The sequence below is a fragment of the Gigantopelta aegis genome, chromosome 6, assembly GCF_016097555.1.
Source record: "Gigantopelta aegis isolate Gae_Host chromosome 6, Gae_host_genome, whole genome shotgun sequence".
Lineage (NCBI taxonomy): Eukaryota > Metazoa > Mollusca > Gastropoda > Neomphalida > Peltospiridae > Gigantopelta > Gigantopelta aegis.
The window spans coordinates 81,218,168-81,237,664 of NC_054704.1; the positions used below are offsets into that span (position 1 = coordinate 81,218,168).

Genomic DNA, 19,497 nt, shown 5'->3' on the forward strand with positions numbered 1-19,497 from the left:
TGAGCGTAATACAATTCTGTTCTGTTCTGTTCTATCACGATTCGCTACGCTTGTTTCAGAGATCGCTACTCAATTTTTAAATGTTAAAAAATACTTGCTAATCAATTTGCAATTGACTAGAAATATCGCTAATGAAAATTTGAAAACAAAATGTTCCCTGGTTAACTGGTTAAATGAAAATGACATTGACCTTTATTCTCATAAACCGTAAGCTTAGTGTAGAGAAGAATGAAATATATATACATGTACAAATGAAACACGCATTAAAAAGAAAAAAAAAGAACAAAGAACAAGAAGAAGAAGAACAAACATGTTCACGTTTCTTTTGTTTAACGACACCACTAGAACACATTGGTTTATTAATCACCGGCTATTGTATGTCAAACATGTGATAATTTGAACTCGTAGTTTTTAGAGGAAACCCGTTACATTTTCCGTTAGCAGCGAGGGATCTTTTATATGTTCTTTCTCACAGACAACACGATGACATACCACAGCTTTTATATGGTCTTTCTCACAGAGAACACGATCACATACCACGGCTTTTGGTACACCAGTCGTAAGACACTGGTTGGAACAAGAACAAGAAAGAAAGAAAAGAAAAAACGAAGTAGTGGACTACTTTTATTTGTGCAAAGATTGGCCTTTGTAAAGCTTTGTAAAGAGGTAAAACGCTCGCTTGATGCGTGGTCTGTTTAGGATCGATCCCCGTCGGTGGACCCATTGGGCTATTTCCAGTCCTAGCTAGTGCACTACGACTAGTAATCAAAAGCCGTGGTATATGCTATCCTGTCTGTGGGATTGTGCTTATAAAAGATCCCTTGCTACTAATGGAAAAATGTAGTGGGTTTCCTCTCTAAGATTATGTGTCAAATTGCTAAATGTTAGACATCCAGTAGCCGATGACTAATAAATCAATGTGGTCTAGTGGTGTCGTTAAACAAAACAAACTTATTAAATGTATTCAAGGTATGTTTTTCATTCCTCAATATGTTGTAGTCGGTCTCGGCGGCGGATCCAGATGGGTGCGATTGATCATGTTGTGCGCCTCTTTATTTTTGTAGAATATTTGAGAAGGGATGTGTGTATGGGATATTTTAAAGGCGCCACAAACCTTTCCTAAACCCGTCAACCAGTCAGTCTGCACGGAAGTTTTGTGCTTGCTAATATGTATCTAACCCGAGAGCTTACCTTGTGCTACATCAACCAACCAACCAAGCTACCTACCTACCTACCATCCAACCAACCAACCAACCAACCAACCAATGATGATAATATCCATTGAAGGTTGAAGCCTCTGAAACCCCCCGACACACACACACATACAGACAAAAACGAATAAATAAACAATAACAATAAATTAAAACATTAAGTGGGTTTTTTAAATAGTTTTTTTATTATGTCAAGATTGAGGAGCCATGAATCATTGTCTTGGTAATACATATTTTAAGAGTGTATCATGATACAAGTTGATACAAGATTTTCTTTAATATAAAACATACTCTGCTGTAGAGGAAGTGAAGTGCATCGCATGTGTTTGAACGTTTTCATTTTTCTAAGGTTATTATGGTGGTGAAATGTTTCATTGTGTTTCTTCTTCTATCCTAAAAGAGAATACCTGTTCTAAATCCATTGATTTTTATGCACTTTGCTTTACTCTGGTGAACACTAGTTCATGCATGCTGTTGCTCGCACATTTTCCACCACTGATAAAGACAATTGAAGGTTTAGTTACCCGTTTTATTACTTTTCTATAACCTTTTCTATAACTCTTTATCAATAATAAATATAATGACCATCAAGGCCACGGTTCAAGGTTGACAGGGCGAGATCTCACCGTTTAAAGGGAGATTATCACTCTCGCTCCCCTTCTCTTCCCTGAGACCAGTTCAAGGAGAGTAATCTTTAGCTCCCTTAGAAAGTGAATTTATATTCAATAGCTTCTCATAATCTAAGCTAGGGGAGCCATTAATCACTACCCTCATTTTTGTTTTCCACGGGGTAGTCTGCAGGGCCGTCACTGTTGTTTCTTTCGTGGAAGAGGGTATTCGCTCCCACCACATGTGTTACTACTTTAGGAAGACTTTGGTATACTGATCAGCAGTCGAGCAATGGGTAAACTGAACGGGATCGATCGTACGACCTCACGTGCCTGAGGCCAATACTCTGTGGAGCGCTGTGACATGTTGGGCGGATAATGTATTCAACAATCTGCCTGTCATTTCCATCGTTCCATCCATTCATCTAAAACGACCCATCCAAGCATCCATCAATCCAGTCCACCCGACGATCGATCGATCAATCGATCCATCCACTATCCGACCATATGTCTGTCTATCCGTCCTTCCTTCCGTATGTAGGCTCGTCCGTTCATCCATCCAGACATTCATCCATCCATCCATCCATTCATCAATTCAATCCACCCGACGATCGATCGATCAATCCATCCATCCACCCACCATCCGTCCGTCTGTCTGTCTGTTTGTCGTTCCTTCCGTATGTAGGCTCGTCCGTTCATCCATCCAAACATTCATCCATCCATCCATCCATCAATTCAATCCACCCGACGAGTGATCGATCAATCCATCCATCCACCATCCGTCCGTCCGTCCGTCTGTCTGTCCGTCCTTCCTTCTGTATGTAGGCTCGTCCCTTCATCCATCCAGACATTCATCCATCCATCCATCCATCAATTCAATCCACCCGACGATCGATTGATCAATCCATCCATCCACCATCCGTCCGTCCGTCTGTCTGTTTGTCGTTCCTTCCGTATGTAGGCTCGTCCGTCGTTCATCAATCCAGACATTTATCCATCCATCCATCCACTCATCTATCAATCCAATTCATCTGTCGACTGATCGATCAATCCATCCATCCACCATCCGTCCGTCCGTCTGTTCGTCTTCCGCCTGTAGGTTCGTCCGTTCATCCAGCCGTCCATTTATGCACCTACCTACCCATCCATCCCCCACCCATCCAATTATTCATCCATCCATCCATCCATGTATCAATCCATCCATCAATTTATCTAACAAACCATCTACACATCCTTCCATCCATCTATCCATTGACATACCCACGCATGCTTCAAATGTAATTAATTTCTATTGCAGAAATGCGACTGTGATAAGAAACGGGTGCCATCACGTGATGTAGCAGACAATCGAAATGCAACTACAACAAAGCGTGTAACCACGCAAAAAGTGACAACGCAAAGAGTGACAACGCAAAAAGTGACAACGCAAAGAGTGACAACGCAAAAAGTAACAATGAATCCCAGACTAGTCACGGAGCAGACATGGGCAAAGATTGCGATGGAATACCACACGTGAGTAACAGACTGTGCAATATGATTAAAATTAGCTCTACTGGTATATACCAGTAGATCTAACTGCATTGCGTGGACTCCCATGTCCAGGTGACATTTCATCTATAAATAACAATTTAAATATCGACCAATTACACTTCGCCTTTTATAGCGTTATTCGGGAGTATACAAATTCAAAAAATATCGGGCGAGACTATTTATGCAATAGGCGAACTTGTTGGTCTATTTCAACACTGAAAAAAACAGGTGGAAAAGTGCAGTAATAAACTCTGGATTGTATACTAGTATAAACAGATTTTATGGCTATACCATCATGGGGTTTTATTCGTCTTGAAACGAATTTTATATAAAATTTTATATTGAAATTAGTTTCCGGCATACTTCGTAATTCACCCGAATCATTTCGTATACCCTCGGCATAATCCCGAATGTTTTTAAATTCTTTTCAAATCACCGACCGGCCTCGGTGGCGCAGTGGTTAAGCCATCGGACTACAGGCTGGTATGTACAGGGTTCGCAGCCCGGTACAGGCTCCAACCCAGAGCGAGTACTTAAGGGCTTAATGGATAGGTGTAAGGCCACTATACCCTCTTCTCTCTCACTAACAACTAACCAACTAACAACTAATCCACTGTCCTGGACATACAGCCCAGATAGCTGAGATGTGTACCCAGGACAGCGTGCTTGAACCTTAATTGGATATAAGCACGAAAGTAAGTTGAAATCAATCAAATCACTGGCATGATTTTGCAAGTAAGGTTTTGATTGGTCGAATGAAAGGTCAACTGGACATGAACTCCAACGGGCTGCTGTTAGATCCACATGTAATAGTGGAGATAATTTTAATTAGATTGCAGACTGTGTAACATGGGTTGAAACTGAAGGGAATCGACCGTAGGACGTCTCGAATATCAAGCAGTCGCTCAGCCAGCGATCTTCATGTCGTCTGTAAGCATCTACACTCAAAACTTAAAATCCATCATCGCTTTTAAAACTGTGTACACACACACACACACACACACCACACACCACACACACACACACACAACAAGACACGAGGAGGTATTCGTTTTATCATTCTCTGCATTTGCAATGTCAGTAATGTGGGTTAAATATTACTATATTTGGCAGCGGTAAACTCTTTAACAAGCAGAACAACAGTGGCGTGACGTCACTAATGATAGTTTAGTGCGCATAACAGTGACGTAACAAAAGAAGCGATATCTCCTAGGAGAATATCGCAGCCTTTAATAGATGATAATTCTTCTTATCCCCCCCCCCCCTCTCTCTCTCTCTCTCTCTCTCTCTCTTTCTTCCTTCCTTTCCCTCTTTCCCTCCCTCTCTCCCCATCTCTTTCAGACACACGCACGCACACACACATATGACAGACAATTAGCTATTAATATATTTTGTCTGTCTGTATCTCTGTCTCTGTCTGTCTGTCTGTCTGTCTGTCTCTCTCTCTCTCTCTCTCTCTCTCTCTCTCTCTCTCTCTCTCTCTCTCTCTCTCTCTCTCTCTCTCTCTCTCTCTCTCTCTCTCTCTCTCTATTCTCTTCATATTGTATTATTGTTTTGTTTGGGGTTTTTCCATTTTGACTCATTTCTTTTCTTCTTATTATTGTTCAGCTTTTCCCTCTTATTCGTAATGTTATTCTTCTTTTCATCCTCCCCATTATTTTTCTTTTGTTGTTGTTATCGTTGCCAATGTTCGTATTCTCTTTGCCTTTTTTTAATCTTCTTCGTTATTTTGTTGTTGTTGTTATTGATGATGAGTACCTTCTCAATATTGTTTTTTTCTTGTTCCTCTTGTTCTTATCTAGTTTTCCTTTTCTGTTTTTTCTTTTTCTCTTTTCCGTCATTTGTTTTCATCTCCCCGCTCCTTCTCCTACATCTCTCCTCTACACTCCTCCTCCTTCACTCCTCTTCCTACACTCGTTCCCATCACTACTTCCCATCACTCCTCCTTCACTCCTCTTCCTACACTCCTCCCCATCACTCTTCCACATCACTCCTCCGTCACTCCTTCTACATTCCTCCTACACTCCTCCTACACTCTTCCTCCTTCACTCCTCTTCATACACTCCTCCCCATCACTCCTCTTACACTCTTCCTCCTTTACTCCTCTTCTTACACTCCTCCCCATCACTCCTCTCCATAACTCCTCCGTCACTCCTTCTACACTTCTACACTCCTCCCCATCACTCCCCTCCATTACTCCTACACCCCTCCTCCTACACACTTGTCCTATATTCCTCCTACACTCCTTATCTACATTCCTCCCCTACACTCCTTCCCTACACTCCTACACTCTTTCCCTACACTCATATACCCCCAACACTCCTACCCTACACTCCTCCTTCACTCCTGCCCTACACTCCTGCCCTACACTCCTCCTTCTCTCCTCCCCATCACTCCTTTTTTGCCACCGTCATCATGATGTTGTTAATTTGCAGCTACGTGAACACCATTCAAACAAAGTGCGACACAATCGTTAGAATGGGCAGCCACGGCGACGGCGGCTGGGATGTCTGCGACGACGAACAATACAGACCAAAACAGCCATGTTTGATATATTCTTTCGGGTGAGTGCAACCGTTTCGTACATTATTAAAAATAAGCTATTGGATACCGTAGATGAAAGTATCACTTGAAAAATCTTTCTACATAAAAAAGTAAATAAAATAATGCAAAGATGAATGGATGGTTTGCTTGAAGGATAGGCAAACGAATGGGTACATGTACCTACCCACCTACCTACCAACATGCATGCATGTACGCATGCATACATACATGCATACATACATACATACATTCATGCATACATGCGTACATGCGTACACGCGTACATACATACATACATACAAACATACAAACATACTAGCCAGTGCCAGATTCATGCACGTAAGCGGGATCGACCGCATAGATTGTAGACCCCATGCATGTGGTTGAGTTAAAGAGCATCCTTTTTATGGATGCCTCAATAGCTCAGAGCGCATCGTGTTTAGTCTTGCAATTTGCGGGCGATTCGGTGCCACAGGTTCGAGTCCCAGCAACGGCATGGGCAATTTGTGAGGCCAGAAAGGATTTAATTATCCCCTGCGCCAGTGCGTTAATATATATGTATGTAACAGTCAACCTCGACATACATACAATATATAGATATTGATACATCAATACATACTTACATACATACATGCATGCATGCATACATACATACATACAGTACATGGATGCCTCAATAGCTCAGAAGGTATCGTGGCAAGTCTGCAATTTGCGAGCGATTCGGTGTCATAGGTTCGAGTACCAGCAACGGTATGGGACAATTTGTGAAGCCAGAAAGAATATTATTACTTACATTGCTTAAATGTTTTTACTGTTGTCCACGTACATAAATTATTTGCTTACACAATCTGGCATTTTAGCTAGTCGTGGCCTTGGGCTTACATTTAATGATGTTTCTTTTCAGTATTAATAATGATTGGACGTTTGACGACGATGTATCAAAGAAATATGGATGTCAGGTGCATGCTTTTGATCCCAGGTGGGTAGTTGAAAGAGAGGTTTCGTGGTCTACGTCTGACAACTGGCGTCCTGGTTTAAAACAGTGTTAGCGTCTAGAGCCGGTTGTTCAAATGTTAGGCCCAAAACACACTGAATCTGGGACTGGACCTGGCGAGTATGGTACCAGTCGGACATAATTAAACGCACTGAATCGAATGTGACGAAACACACCGCGCCTGAGTTTGTGCGAACTTCAGATCTGGCAACAGACGATATAGAGCATGCGCTATATTTTCACACTGCCAGACTGACAACTACAGCCTGGATTTTTATATATATATATATATATATATATATATATATATATATATATATATATATATATATATATATATAGGGTGTTTATAGAAGAAAATATATCTAAAGATATAAACGCAGTTAATATGACCTCATTTCACCTTAGTCTGCGCGGCACAAAAGTCTGCGCAAAATAATGACGTTACATTACGTCTTGAAACAAGTGTCGGGGTATGTTTGTAAACAAACAAACAACGTTAATTTAACTCACAAAACCGTTGTTAAAACAACACATCTTGATTGTGAATATATGTATAAAACTGGTCGATAACACTTTTATTGAAAAAAAACCCTCTGAATTAATGCACTAAAAGTATACTTTTGCCAGCCTCGATCAACGTGTTTTTCTATCACCTGTCAACACGTGTCTGTCAACGTTGTAATGATCAACCTTGCATATCAACTGACGTAAATTTACATAGAAGCTTCAATACATACCTTATTGTAATTTATGAATCGATAAATGAAATGAATATCTTATTTTATCTGTTGACGTAAACATCCAAGCATACTTTGAATTTCCCTCCGAGTGACACAATGCAAAATGGCTGCACACAGACTTTGAAGATTGCACTTACAGCATGGTCTATTTTAGCTATAGTTTGTTTCAAAATTATCATTGATTGTCCTATATGTCTAACGGACACTGTTTGTGCTCATTTACATAGTTAATAACAGACAACTTTTGTTGAATAATTATCAAATATTTTTACATTGACTTTTTTTTAATAGTTATTTTGTGTTGTCCAAACTAAGGAGCATGGGACACCATTTATATTTATCTCATTTGCACAATCTAAATGTTTCTGAAACAGGCTATAACAGGAAGTGTTTGTTATTTAAAACTTACAAAAAGTCGGATCCATTGTTTGTTGCCGTTTTATGTAAACATTAGCGACAGAAGTGTTGTTTTAATGTTTGCTGCGCAGACTTATGTGCCGTCATGCAGGCCAGTAAATGCAGGAGGGTCCCACTAAAAATGTGCTCATTACTTGAGTTTAAAAAACATTAAAATTAAAATAACTTTAGTTGTAACACGTTTATTGTTCCATTGTACTGTGGCGGTGAAACAAATATTTTTAAAGAAATATTTTAACTTTTAAATATAACACAAATGCTTAGGTGCGCAGACGTAGGTACCACCAGTGTATATTGAAAACACGTAACAGGTACAGACCCAGACGTCAAACTACACTAGACATGGTAATTTAGTCAGCTTAACCAGCTGTTGAAAGAAGTTTTCAAAACCAAGGACTGAATCAATATATATATACTAACTTTTTTTATGTTGACATTTGATTTATAACAACCAAAGGTATCCACACATAATCAAATCTAAAGGTTATTTTGTATTTGTGCAAAAAGAAAGAGGAAAAGATCAGACTAACCCAGGGTTAATTTAACTGGGGCCAGTTAGTCAAATGTTAGTTAGCTTAACCAGTGGTTAAGAGAAATTATCAAAGCAAGATATTAAATGACAACAAAGCGCAACAATTATTTCGAAAAGGTCTTTTGAAAAGATGTCATGTAGCTCATGAAGTGGCGACAGCAGGTGTCCTCTGTCAATATATGTGTGGTCCTTAACCATATGTCAGACGCCATGTAACCGTAAATAAAATGTGTTGAGTGCGTCGTTAAATAAAACATTTTCTTCCTTCTGATTGTACATTTTCCCATAGACAGGACAACACATACCAATCGTTATATATATATATACACTAGTCGTGGGGCACTAGTTGGAGCGGGAGAAAACCACAATTTAACAATGGGTCCACCGAGGGGACTCGATCCTATGAGTAAAGCGTCTCAGACGAGTGCTCAAACTACTAAGCTAGATCAAAATGTGTGGTACAACTATCATTGGTCGTGGTTAGAGAGACAAGGACTGGGATGTGGAGGTGGGCCTGAACCCCTGTTTAACTGATATCTTATATCTTGTAACCTATCTGATTAAAATTAGCTCCACTGGTTAATAACTATTACCAGTAGAGCTAATTTTAATCAGATTGATCTTGTAACCTAGAACAGTTCCATATTGTCAAGTCCACTGGGTTTGTTTTTTCAGTATGAAGGTGAACGATCACGACAGATCAGCACTGGTCCACTTCCACAGACTGGGAATAGCTGACAGACAATATACAAACTCCCAGGGTTGGCGTTTAAATACACTGGCTGGAATTAGACAAGAACTCGGACACTCTCAGGTAAAACCATTAGATCAGTTCACGGTTACTGACGCAACTTTCAAAGTTCGCTTTTTTCTTCTTTTTTTTGTTGTTGTCAATTTGTGTTTGTTTGTGTCTATTTGTTTGTTACGGTTTTTGTTTTGTTTTGTTTGTTGCTGTTTTGGGGTGTTTTTTTTTTAATTCAGATAAATATAGCGTCAGCCATTGTCAATCAAATAGTCATCTAAAACTACTTAATGATTATACTCTATTTTTTATTTAGTAGTTTTTGGTAATCTGAAATGAACCTAACAGCAAAAATTCCGATATTTTATATTAAAAACTGGCTTTCAATCTCATTAGAGGTTTCAGTCTTTTTTTTTTTCTTTTTTTTTATCAAGGTCAAGTTCTTTATTTGTCTTGAGTTTTTACTTACTCATCAGCTGAATACATAACACAAATGATACCACATAGTTATCACAAAATTCACACATGCAAAACAATGCTGGGTGATGTAAGTTACATTTAACACATTTACTTGTATTAATTGATCTCTAATTTTATGCGCCTTCACTAAATATTTTTCTAGGTTATCCAGTCCTTTGTCTAGTCTCCAAAGCTTTATTCGTTCCAGCCGGTGCTCCACAACTGGTGTACTATCCTGTCTGTGGGATGGTACATATAAAATATCTTTTGCTGCTAATCGAAAAGAGTAGCCCATGAAGTGGCGACAGCGCGTTTCCTCTTTCAATATCTGCGTGGTCCTTAACCATATGTCTGACGTCATATAACCGTAATTAAAATGTGCTGATTGCGTTGTACAACATTTCCTTCCTTCCAAAGCTTTATAGAACAATCTAATCTAGGGTATAAACCTATTGACCTGCAGTTAGCAGCGAGCTTTATCACCAAGACCGCCACACGTTCTCACTAATGGCTGATAATCATATACTGAACGAAAAACAAAACGAAAATCAGTCATGGCTACATTGTAATTGGTATTAGAATAAAACAGAAATGTTTTATTTAACGACGCACTCAACACATTTTATTTACGGTTATATGGCGTCAGACATACGGTTAAGGACCACACAGATATTGAGAGAGGAAACCCGCTCTCGCCACTTCATGGGCTACTCTTTTCGACTAGCAGCAAGGGATTTTTTATATGCACCATCCCACAGACAGGGTAGTACATACCACGGTCTTTGATATACCAGTCGTGGTGCACTGGCTGGAACGAGAAATAGCCCAATGGGCCCACCAACGGGGATCGATCCCAGACAGACCGCGCATCGAGCGAGCGCCTTACCACTGGGCTACGTCCCGCCCGGTTTTAGAATAAGTTTATTTGATTACAAACGATCAGTTCTGTGGAATGATAAACAGGATATCAACCTGTAATTCTCCTCAATAGCAATATGTTTTACTTCCTCCCTAAAAAGCTAAATTTAATTTCATGTCAACTTATTTTCGTGCTTATAATCCAATTAAGATTCAAGCACGCTGTTCTGGGCACACACCTCAGCTATCTGGGCTGTCTGTCCAGGTCAGTGGGTTAGTTGTTAGTTGGTTAGTGGTTAGTGAGAGAGAAGAAGGTGTAGTGGCCTTACACCTACCTATGGAGTCGTTAAAACTCGCTGTGGGTGGGAGCCGGCAGCAGGCTGCGAACCATGTACCAACCAGCATTATGTCCGATGGCTTAACCACGACGCCACTGAGGCCGGTCAAATTTAATGTTACAGTTGAGAATTATATTCGCGTATCTTTTGATGTTCAGGATAGATATAACCATGTGCTTTTTAGTGTCTCTATATTTCTTTTCTTTTCTTCTTTTTTGTTTTGTTTTGCCAAGGTCGTTTGTTGACCTTTATTTTGTATAAAGATCTCGTTACTTCAATGCAATTCTTTTGTATACAATTTTAAGTTAATACTAAATAATATAACACAACTTGTCTTCTTTTTTCGTTACGGGTGTTACATTGGTCGGGCTACATATTTATGGTCAAATTAAAAACCCCGTAAATTACTGACATTAATAAAATGTTCTCATGATAAAGTATCAACAATAACCATTCTTTAATGGTATAAAATAAAAATGTCAGGCTTCATTAGAATCTCATGGATAAGGTAAGAAGTTTGGCTCTTTTTCACGTGTTTAGAAGTGTTGTATACCAAACATGTAAATGAAACTCAGCAATATTTTATTAGGTTTACATCCCCCAGAAATACTTCCTTCCAATGCCAGAAAAAGTTTGATTATATACGACCATTTTAAAAATGGTCCTATGGGAATAGTTACATGGATTTGACCATATACATGTACATATATATTGGTTATGCTCTTGTTTTTTCAGACTAAACTTCATATCTTAAAAATGGATACCGAAAAAGCCGAATTATCGTCTATACCAGACATGATAAAAAGTGGGGCATTGAATGACGTCACGCAGTTTGTTTTCGAAATTCACTTACGGATGAACGCACGTGACGAACCGGAACCAGACATAGCAAAATACGAGATGGGACTAAAGCTACTTCGACAAATATATGACGCTGGTTTTAGAATATTTAAAACTCACCAAAATGAATTTTCAAAATACAATTCTAAATTTGGCCCGCGTCGGGCTGGGTGCCATGAGCTGAACTTGGTACGGGTGCGTGTTTAGTATATAATGAAAGACATAAGAAAATCACATACTTTTGAAATCATATTATTTACGTGCCCATATTAAGATAAAGCACGTTCATGGGGGAGCAAGAGATCACCGATCTCATAACTCTAAAAATAATGCATCCCCACAGTTGAAAATTAAATTAATAATATATAAGAAACCCCCCCCCCCCCCCCCCCCCGTTAATGTTGTCCAGGATATGCAACTCAGCTGCTCTAACAGGATTTTAGGTGAGAGGTGACCGATTGCAGAATATTACAAAGCCAAACACATTTAGTGGGGAGAGTGGGGCAGTAAAAAAGAATCATGATTGAGCAATATAATCTTCATTAGCTAGACAAACAAAGGAGTTTTAAACTAAAAGAAACACTTTCAATATTTCTCTTGAGTGGGAAGGAGTTGGGTGGGGGGAGGGAAGGGGGACTTCCCCTATCTCCTGTCCAACTAGGTACAGTCGTAGATTAGTAAAGAAAAGCGTCCTTGGCAGGATACCACATACCGTTGCTTTTAACATACTCCAGCATTGGAGGGTCCATCATTCATCATTGACAACACTAGTGGCTGTCACCCATCCAAGTATTAAACCAGGCCAAGGTTCCGTAACTCCAGTATTAAAGAGACACAATCTTTAAGCGTTGTATTAGCTCTGAAACTAGTACACCTAGGTTCTAAGACTTATGCCACTGAAGTTGTGTAACAGGAAGTTGTAACAAAGGAAGTGGTTGAACCATCGGACATAAGGCTGGTAGGGTAGGTGTAAGACCACTACACCCTCTTCTCTCTCATTAACCACTAACAACTAACTCACTGTCCTGGGCAGACAACCCAGATAGCTGAGGTGTGTGCCCAGGTCAGCGTGCTTGAACCTTAATTGGATATAAGCACGAAAATAAGTTAAAGAAAAAGGAGAAAGAAAATGGTGCCATAGGAAGTAATGTCATAGGAAGTGACGTCACAGGAAGTGGTATTACAGGATCTTGTCACAAGCTATTTGCGATATATTCAGTTCAGTATTTTGCTTTGTTGAATATTTGATGTTCACCTCATAATTGTTTAGTAATAGAGATATTTTACATCCCGACGTATTCGAATACGATTATTGATTTTGTGTACTACGTCACAAGTTTGTGTACATGAACGCTGACGACGCTCAATCATTCGTCTTTTACGAATAAACAGGCTGCGATAACCGTAATTAAAATGACCATATAAAGATTGTAAACTATACATATAAAAAATCAAGAATCAGAAAAAAAGAAACCATAAATGTGTTTTGTAACAAATATGGCTGCAGTGAGGCTTTTAAGAGGATCTCGAGGGTGTAGTGATTACAGCAGCTAAAGTTTGTTCTGTTTAACGACACCACTAGAGTATACTGATTTATTAATCATCGGCTATTGGATGTCATACATTTGGTAATTAGAGAGGAAACCCGCTACATTTTTCCATTACTAGCAAGGGATCTTTTATATGCACTATCCCACAGACATGATAGCACATACCACGGCCTTTGATATACCAGTCGTGGTGCACTGGCTGGAATAAGAAATAGCCCAATGGGCCCACCGACTGGGATTGATCCTAGACCGACCGCGCATCAAGCGAATTCTTTACCACTCGATTATGTCCCGCCCGTTTAGTGATTAAGCCGTCAGACTTGAGGCCGGTAGGTACTGGGTTCGTAACCAATGACCAGGTCTTAGACCACTAAACCGATTTGTCTCTAAAAAACTAGCAACTAACAACTAACCATTAACCTACTGTCCTGTACAGACAACCCAGGCCACTGAAGTGTGTGCCCAGGACAGCGTGCTTGAACTTAATTGAATATAAGCAGGAATAGTCGATCCACTGATTAACTGCCTGCAGTAAACAGTTAACGTTTGTTTGTATATATGCAGTATGAAATGATATTCATTCATAAATGGTTTTGTTTTTGCGAGATATGGTTCCTATGGTAACTAAACTAGTAAATGGTAAGCAAACATACAAAACAGTGTTCCTCTCACATAATATTTGTATTTATTTATTTTAACACTGAACATACAAACTAATTATGCAATATATTTTCTATATTCAGTTGTTTGGTTCATTATTTTCATTCATTTGATGTGTGCGTGCGTGCGTGCGTGCGTGTGTGTGTGTGTGTGTGTCTAGATATCAAAATTCCCGGGGGAGGGGGGATACCCCCGGATCTCCTAATGCTCGTCCGTTCCAAGAATTCATCTCCCCCTCCTAGTTACGGCCCTGGTGTGTGTGTGTGTGTGTGTGTGTGTGTGTGTGTGTGTGTGTGTGTGTGTGTGTGTGCGTGCGTGCGTGTGTGTGTGTGTGTGTGTGTGTGTAACTCCAATACAATTCGTAGCACGGTCAATGTCATGTTTGGTTAAGGTTTAATAGCACATTGTAAATTAATACTTCATTTTCACACTTCATTGGTTGTTACTATACATAATATGTATGTATGTATGTATGTATGTATGTATGTATGTATGTATATTATGTATATATAGACATAATGCATAATACGTTTATCAATTATGTGTTCTCTAAGTCATGTATTCATGGGATTCTTTTCCTAAACCCAATAACGATGAATTATTTTGTGTACGTATTGTGGACCGTTTTAGAGTATATGACCAAGTTTATATGCGTTTATATGCGTTTCGTCCAAGTTTTAAAAACCACAATTTACAATTGTATATATATTTTATGGTACTAACTTCTATAGACGCGTAAGTCGGATAACTTGTGCTCAATCCTTTTGTATATATACATTATATGCAATAAAATGTTTTCAGTGCCCGCGGTAGACATTAGAGCAGAGATCAGCCAAACTGACAATGGAAAAAGCTCGTAGCACATTAAACCTAATGACCATATAGAAAACTATAGTCCGTCCCATCCTCCTACAATTTTGACGTAAGAAGAAAAAGTAAAATGTTTTGGTAATAACAAAAAACCCATTATTTTTGTGTGCAAGTTAAAAAACAATCGGCTCAGAAATAAATAACGTGTAGTAAATTCTGTAGTATGAAAAAGGCGTTCTCTGTGGAAAAGAGTATAGTCAAGTCGTTTGCGACGTCAACGTAGTTAGCTGTCGCTGAACGGAGTCCATGTCCTATCTTCAAATCTGGAAAGATCGCCACAAGCGTATTGGAAGCATGGTATTAGGTGGGGTCGGGTGAGGTGGGGGTGGGTGGGTGGGTGGGTGGTGGTGGTGGGAAGAAGCAAACTGTATCTCTTCCTTATCAGTTTCTTCTGATTACGATTATTATATTGACTAAATGGTTGAGTTATTTACCAGACTGCCGTTCGACGAAGCGATCTTAGCGCAAAGATCACCTTAAGAGCATAGCTACCGTATACACTTATGCGATCTTAGCGCTATGATAACCGTAAGTGCATATCTACCTTATACACGTGTGTGATCGTCGCGCTAAGATCATCGTAATTGCATATCTACCTTAAAGTTTGTTTTTGTTTTTGTTTAACGACACCACTGGAGCACATCGGCTATTGGATGTCAAACATTTGGTAATTTTGACTCATAGTCATCAGATGAAACTCGCTACATTTTTCCTAATGCAGCAAGGGATCTTTCATATGCACCCTCCCACAGACAGGATAGCACATACCACGGCCTTTGATATACCAGTCGTGGCGCACTGGCTGGAACGAGAAATAGCCCAATGGGCCCACCGACGGGGATGGATCCCAAACGGACCGCGCATCAAGCGAGCGCTTTACCAATGAGCGCATATCTCCCGTAGGCAGTTATGTGATCTTAGCGCTATAATGATCTTAAGGACATAGCTGACCTCAGGCAGTTATGTGATCTTTGCGCTAAGATTGCTTCGTGGAACGGAGCCCTGTGCAGACCTAGAGGTACATAAAGAAGAAATGTTATGTCTTGTGGGTACACTGGAATACCCAGATAAAGAACATATTTTTTGTTTTGTCTTTATTTGTTTGTTTGTTTGTTTGTCCATTCGTTGTTTGTTGTTGCTAGCGTTTTGGGTTTTTTCAAGTGACAGACCCTAGTTTTTAAATTCTACGACATTGTGTTTTTCTTCACAATCTAGGCCATTTTTGATAATTGAAATCAGACGTAAGGTTATCTTATTTAGAACCTCTAGTCCCATGGACACCAGCTGTGCTTCTCGCCCATGTGTATGAATAAGAATTTCCGACTAAAAGTTTTACCCTTACTTTCCGCTGTGTTCATGAATATCAATAATAGCCGGATTATCGACTACCTTCCATTGATTTACCCATAAGAGAAAGAAGAAATAAAATAAACATCTGGAGGTTTTAAATCAGTTTCATACCTCCATTTATGCACAACGATTCAAAACGACACTGGTCCCAAAACTGAGGGTGGGGGTGGGGGTGGGGGTGGGGGCAGAACGTAGCCTGATGCGCGATCGATCTAGAATCGATTCCCGTCGGTAGGCCCATTGAGCTATATCTCGTTCCAGCCAGTGCTCCACAACTGGTGTACCAAAGGCCGTGGCATGTACTATCTCGTCTGTGGGATGGTGCATATAAAATATCCCTTGCTGCTAATTGAAAAGAGTAGCCCATGAAGTGGCGATAGCGGATTTCCTCTCTCAATATCTGTGTGGTCCTTAACCATACGAGGTGTGGCAAAAAAGAAATGAGACTAATCGCTTAGCTTTGGCACTACCCACTATATGATCAAACTGTTTTTATGTTGTTTTATTACGGTCTTTCATGGTTCCAAGAAGTGCTCAAGTGCTTGTTTCGGGTAAATATTAATTGTGTTACGTTCATTTTGATAAGACGTGTGTCATCGCCCTTGTCAGAAAATGAGCGAAAGAAATTTGGAACAGCGCATTAACAACATTAAATTTTTATCTAAATCTAACAAAACTGCGACTGAAACATACAGTATGTTAAAAAAAGTTTATGGTGATCAAACAATGTCTCATGCTCGGGTATTTCAGTGGCATAAAAGATTTTTGGATAGTCGAGAAGATGTGCACGATGACCAAAAATCAGGTCGACCAAAAACCACCAAAATTGATGAAAACATTAGAAAAGTTCAAAAGCTAGTTCGTAGTGATCGCCGTTTAACAATTAGAATGATGGCTGAAATGCTTAGCAGTAACAAGGAATTGATTCGGAAGATTTTAATTGAAGATTTGTCCATGAGAAAGGTATGTGCAAAGATGGTGCCAAAACGTCTGACGGATGAACAAAAACAGAAAAGAGTGGACATTTGCACTGATCTTGAGCGAATTGGACAAGAGGCAAACCTTCTAGACAGTGTTATCACAGGGGATTAGTCATGGGTGTCCCAGTATGACCCGAGAACTAAAAGACAAAGCCTCCAGTGGACAACGATAACATCTCCTCGACAACGGCAAGAATGTCCCGATCCAAAGTGAAGACGATGTTAATTGTGTTTTTTGACATTAAAGGTATTGTGCACCATGAATATCTTCCACCAGGGAAAACGGTCAACCAGCACTTTTACAGAGATGTTCTAGGGCGTTTAAGGAAAAAGGTTCGCCGAAAAAGACCAAATCTGTGGTCCAACACGTGGATTCTTCATCACGACAATGCTCCTTCTCATTCGGCGCTATCGGTGAAACAGTTTTTGGCACAGAAGCAAATCACAACAATGGAGCACCCACCCTATTCGCCAGATCTTGCCCCATGTGACTTTTTTCTGTTCCCAAAACTCAACGTTTCATGAAAGGAACCCATTTTGACAATGTGGAAGCCATAAAGAGACGTACGACAGAACAGCTAAAGGGCATACCAGAAGAGGATTTCCAAAAATGTTTTGCTGCATGGAAGTAAAGAATGGAAAAGTGCGTAACAGCCAATGGAGATTATTTTGAAGGAGATAATCTTTGATTTCTTCAGTTTTTAAATAATAAATGATTTATTGACATAGTCTCGTTTCTTTTTTGCCATACCTCGTATGTCCGACGCTATATAACCTTAAATAAAATGTGTTGAGTGCGTCGTTAAATAAAATATTTCCTTCCTTCCTTCCTTCCTTCCTTCCTTCCAAACTAAGGTGTATGTCAAAAGGGATTACTTAAACTTTCCAAAATTCTATTTTTCATTGATGTCGATCAATATACCTTTTGTTCAATCTTTTGGTGTTTGCATATCACAACATCTAAGATACCTTAGGTCAAGCTCATTGTATACAGATTTCAAACGCCATATAACCTGGAACAGATGTTGTTCTACATGTGACTCCTGAGGGCATTCAACACGTGTTATGACATACACATTGGAGGCTTTATCTACTGCACGCGATGAATCACTGACCACAATGGTAGTTGATTTTATTCCATGGCCCAATTTCATAAAACATCGTAAACCTAGTTTTGCACTTAAGCTTAAATTTACAACTACACCACACTTCTTATTGCTATTATAGTTCAAGAAATATAGTTTGAAGAACACATATTTCATCTTCTTTTGTCTTTAATATACTCCAGCTTCCGTAATGGTGTAACTTTCTGCGTGAAACTGATGCCAAACACATGTAAACGCACAATCGGTATAACTGCTAGTAGCAGACGTAAACTTACGATTTTGAGCCATATTTTGAACTTGTATGGACCTTTTCGTCTCTTTGGCTCATATTTCATGAACACCTAATATCATCACTGTTTTGACAGTGATTCACGGGTGCATATCATCACATCAGTACTTGTTCCAATGAGCTCTGTCCTATGCTAGTTTTGAGTTAATAAATTGGTCTTGGAGTGGCTGTTTTCTTGCGGTAAAACTGATGTATTGTCCAGTAAAGGATCTCTTCGGGAGTGGCTGTCCTCCTGTAGACGAGGCACTAGATAGGGATTCGTGGAATCAATCACACCTTTGCCCATTCGACTCTGCGTTGTGCAGAGATACAGTTTTGATAGCGGTTTTTTAGTTTTTCAGAAGGAATATCATACCCCCTCCCTTCTCCTTCTCTCCCTGTCTCTCTCTCGCTGTCTAGACAAACGTTTTAATTTTGTAATGGCCATAGTCTCTTGGTGGACCTATTGCTTTGTAGGGGCGCGATTTAGCTCAGTCAGTTGAGTGCTCGCTTGAGGTGCTTACGTCGCAGGATCTAACCACATCAGTGGATCCATTCAACACTGATCAAAGGTCGTGGTATGTGTTTTTACTGTCTGTGGAAAAAGTACACATAAAAGATCTCTTGCTGCATTAGGAAAACTCTAGCGGGTTTTCTCTGATGACTACGTGTCAGAATTACCAAATATTTGACATCCAATAGCCGATGATTAATTAATCAATGTGCTCTAGTGGTGTAGTTAAATAAAACAATCAATCTTGTAAATATGGATTTGAATGACCCCCCCCCCCCCCCCTGACAGTTCACAAGAATTTAGCTGAGACGTGTGTGTATATGTATTTTTTTTATTTTATTATTTTACTGCACCCCCCTCCCCCCTCATCCTCCTCCATACAC

The 19,497-nt window shown here is 39.7% G+C and overlaps 2 protein-coding genes across 2 annotated transcripts in view; both read left to right on the top strand.

Moving 5' to 3' along the window:
- LOC121374208 (methyltransferase-like protein 24) overlaps positions 1 to 13,492 on the top strand; it is a 34,887-nt gene extending 21,395 nt beyond the window's left edge. Inside the window, exons 2-6 of the mRNA XM_041501198.1 lie at positions 3,117 to 3,331; positions 5,785 to 5,913; positions 6,798 to 6,872; positions 9,255 to 9,393; positions 11,712 to 13,492. Of these exons, the coding sequence (XP_041357132.1) occupies positions 3,117 to 3,331; positions 5,785 to 5,913; positions 6,798 to 6,872; positions 9,255 to 9,393; positions 11,712 to 12,023 (870 nt within the window). The 3' untranslated portion in view covers positions 12,024 to 13,492. The remainder of the gene's footprint in view (positions 1 to 3,116; positions 3,332 to 5,784; positions 5,914 to 6,797; positions 6,873 to 9,254; positions 9,394 to 11,711) is intronic.
- A 3,480-nt stretch (positions 13,493 to 16,972) lies between these two features.
- Positions 16,973 to 17,338, top strand: LOC121374749 (protein GVQW3-like). The gene has a single exon (XM_041501856.1). The coding sequence runs from the start codon at positions 16,973 to 16,975 to the stop codon at positions 17,336 to 17,338; it is 366 nt and encodes a 121-aa protein (XP_041357790.1).
- The last annotated feature ends 2,159 nt before the right edge of the window (positions 17,339 to 19,497 follow it).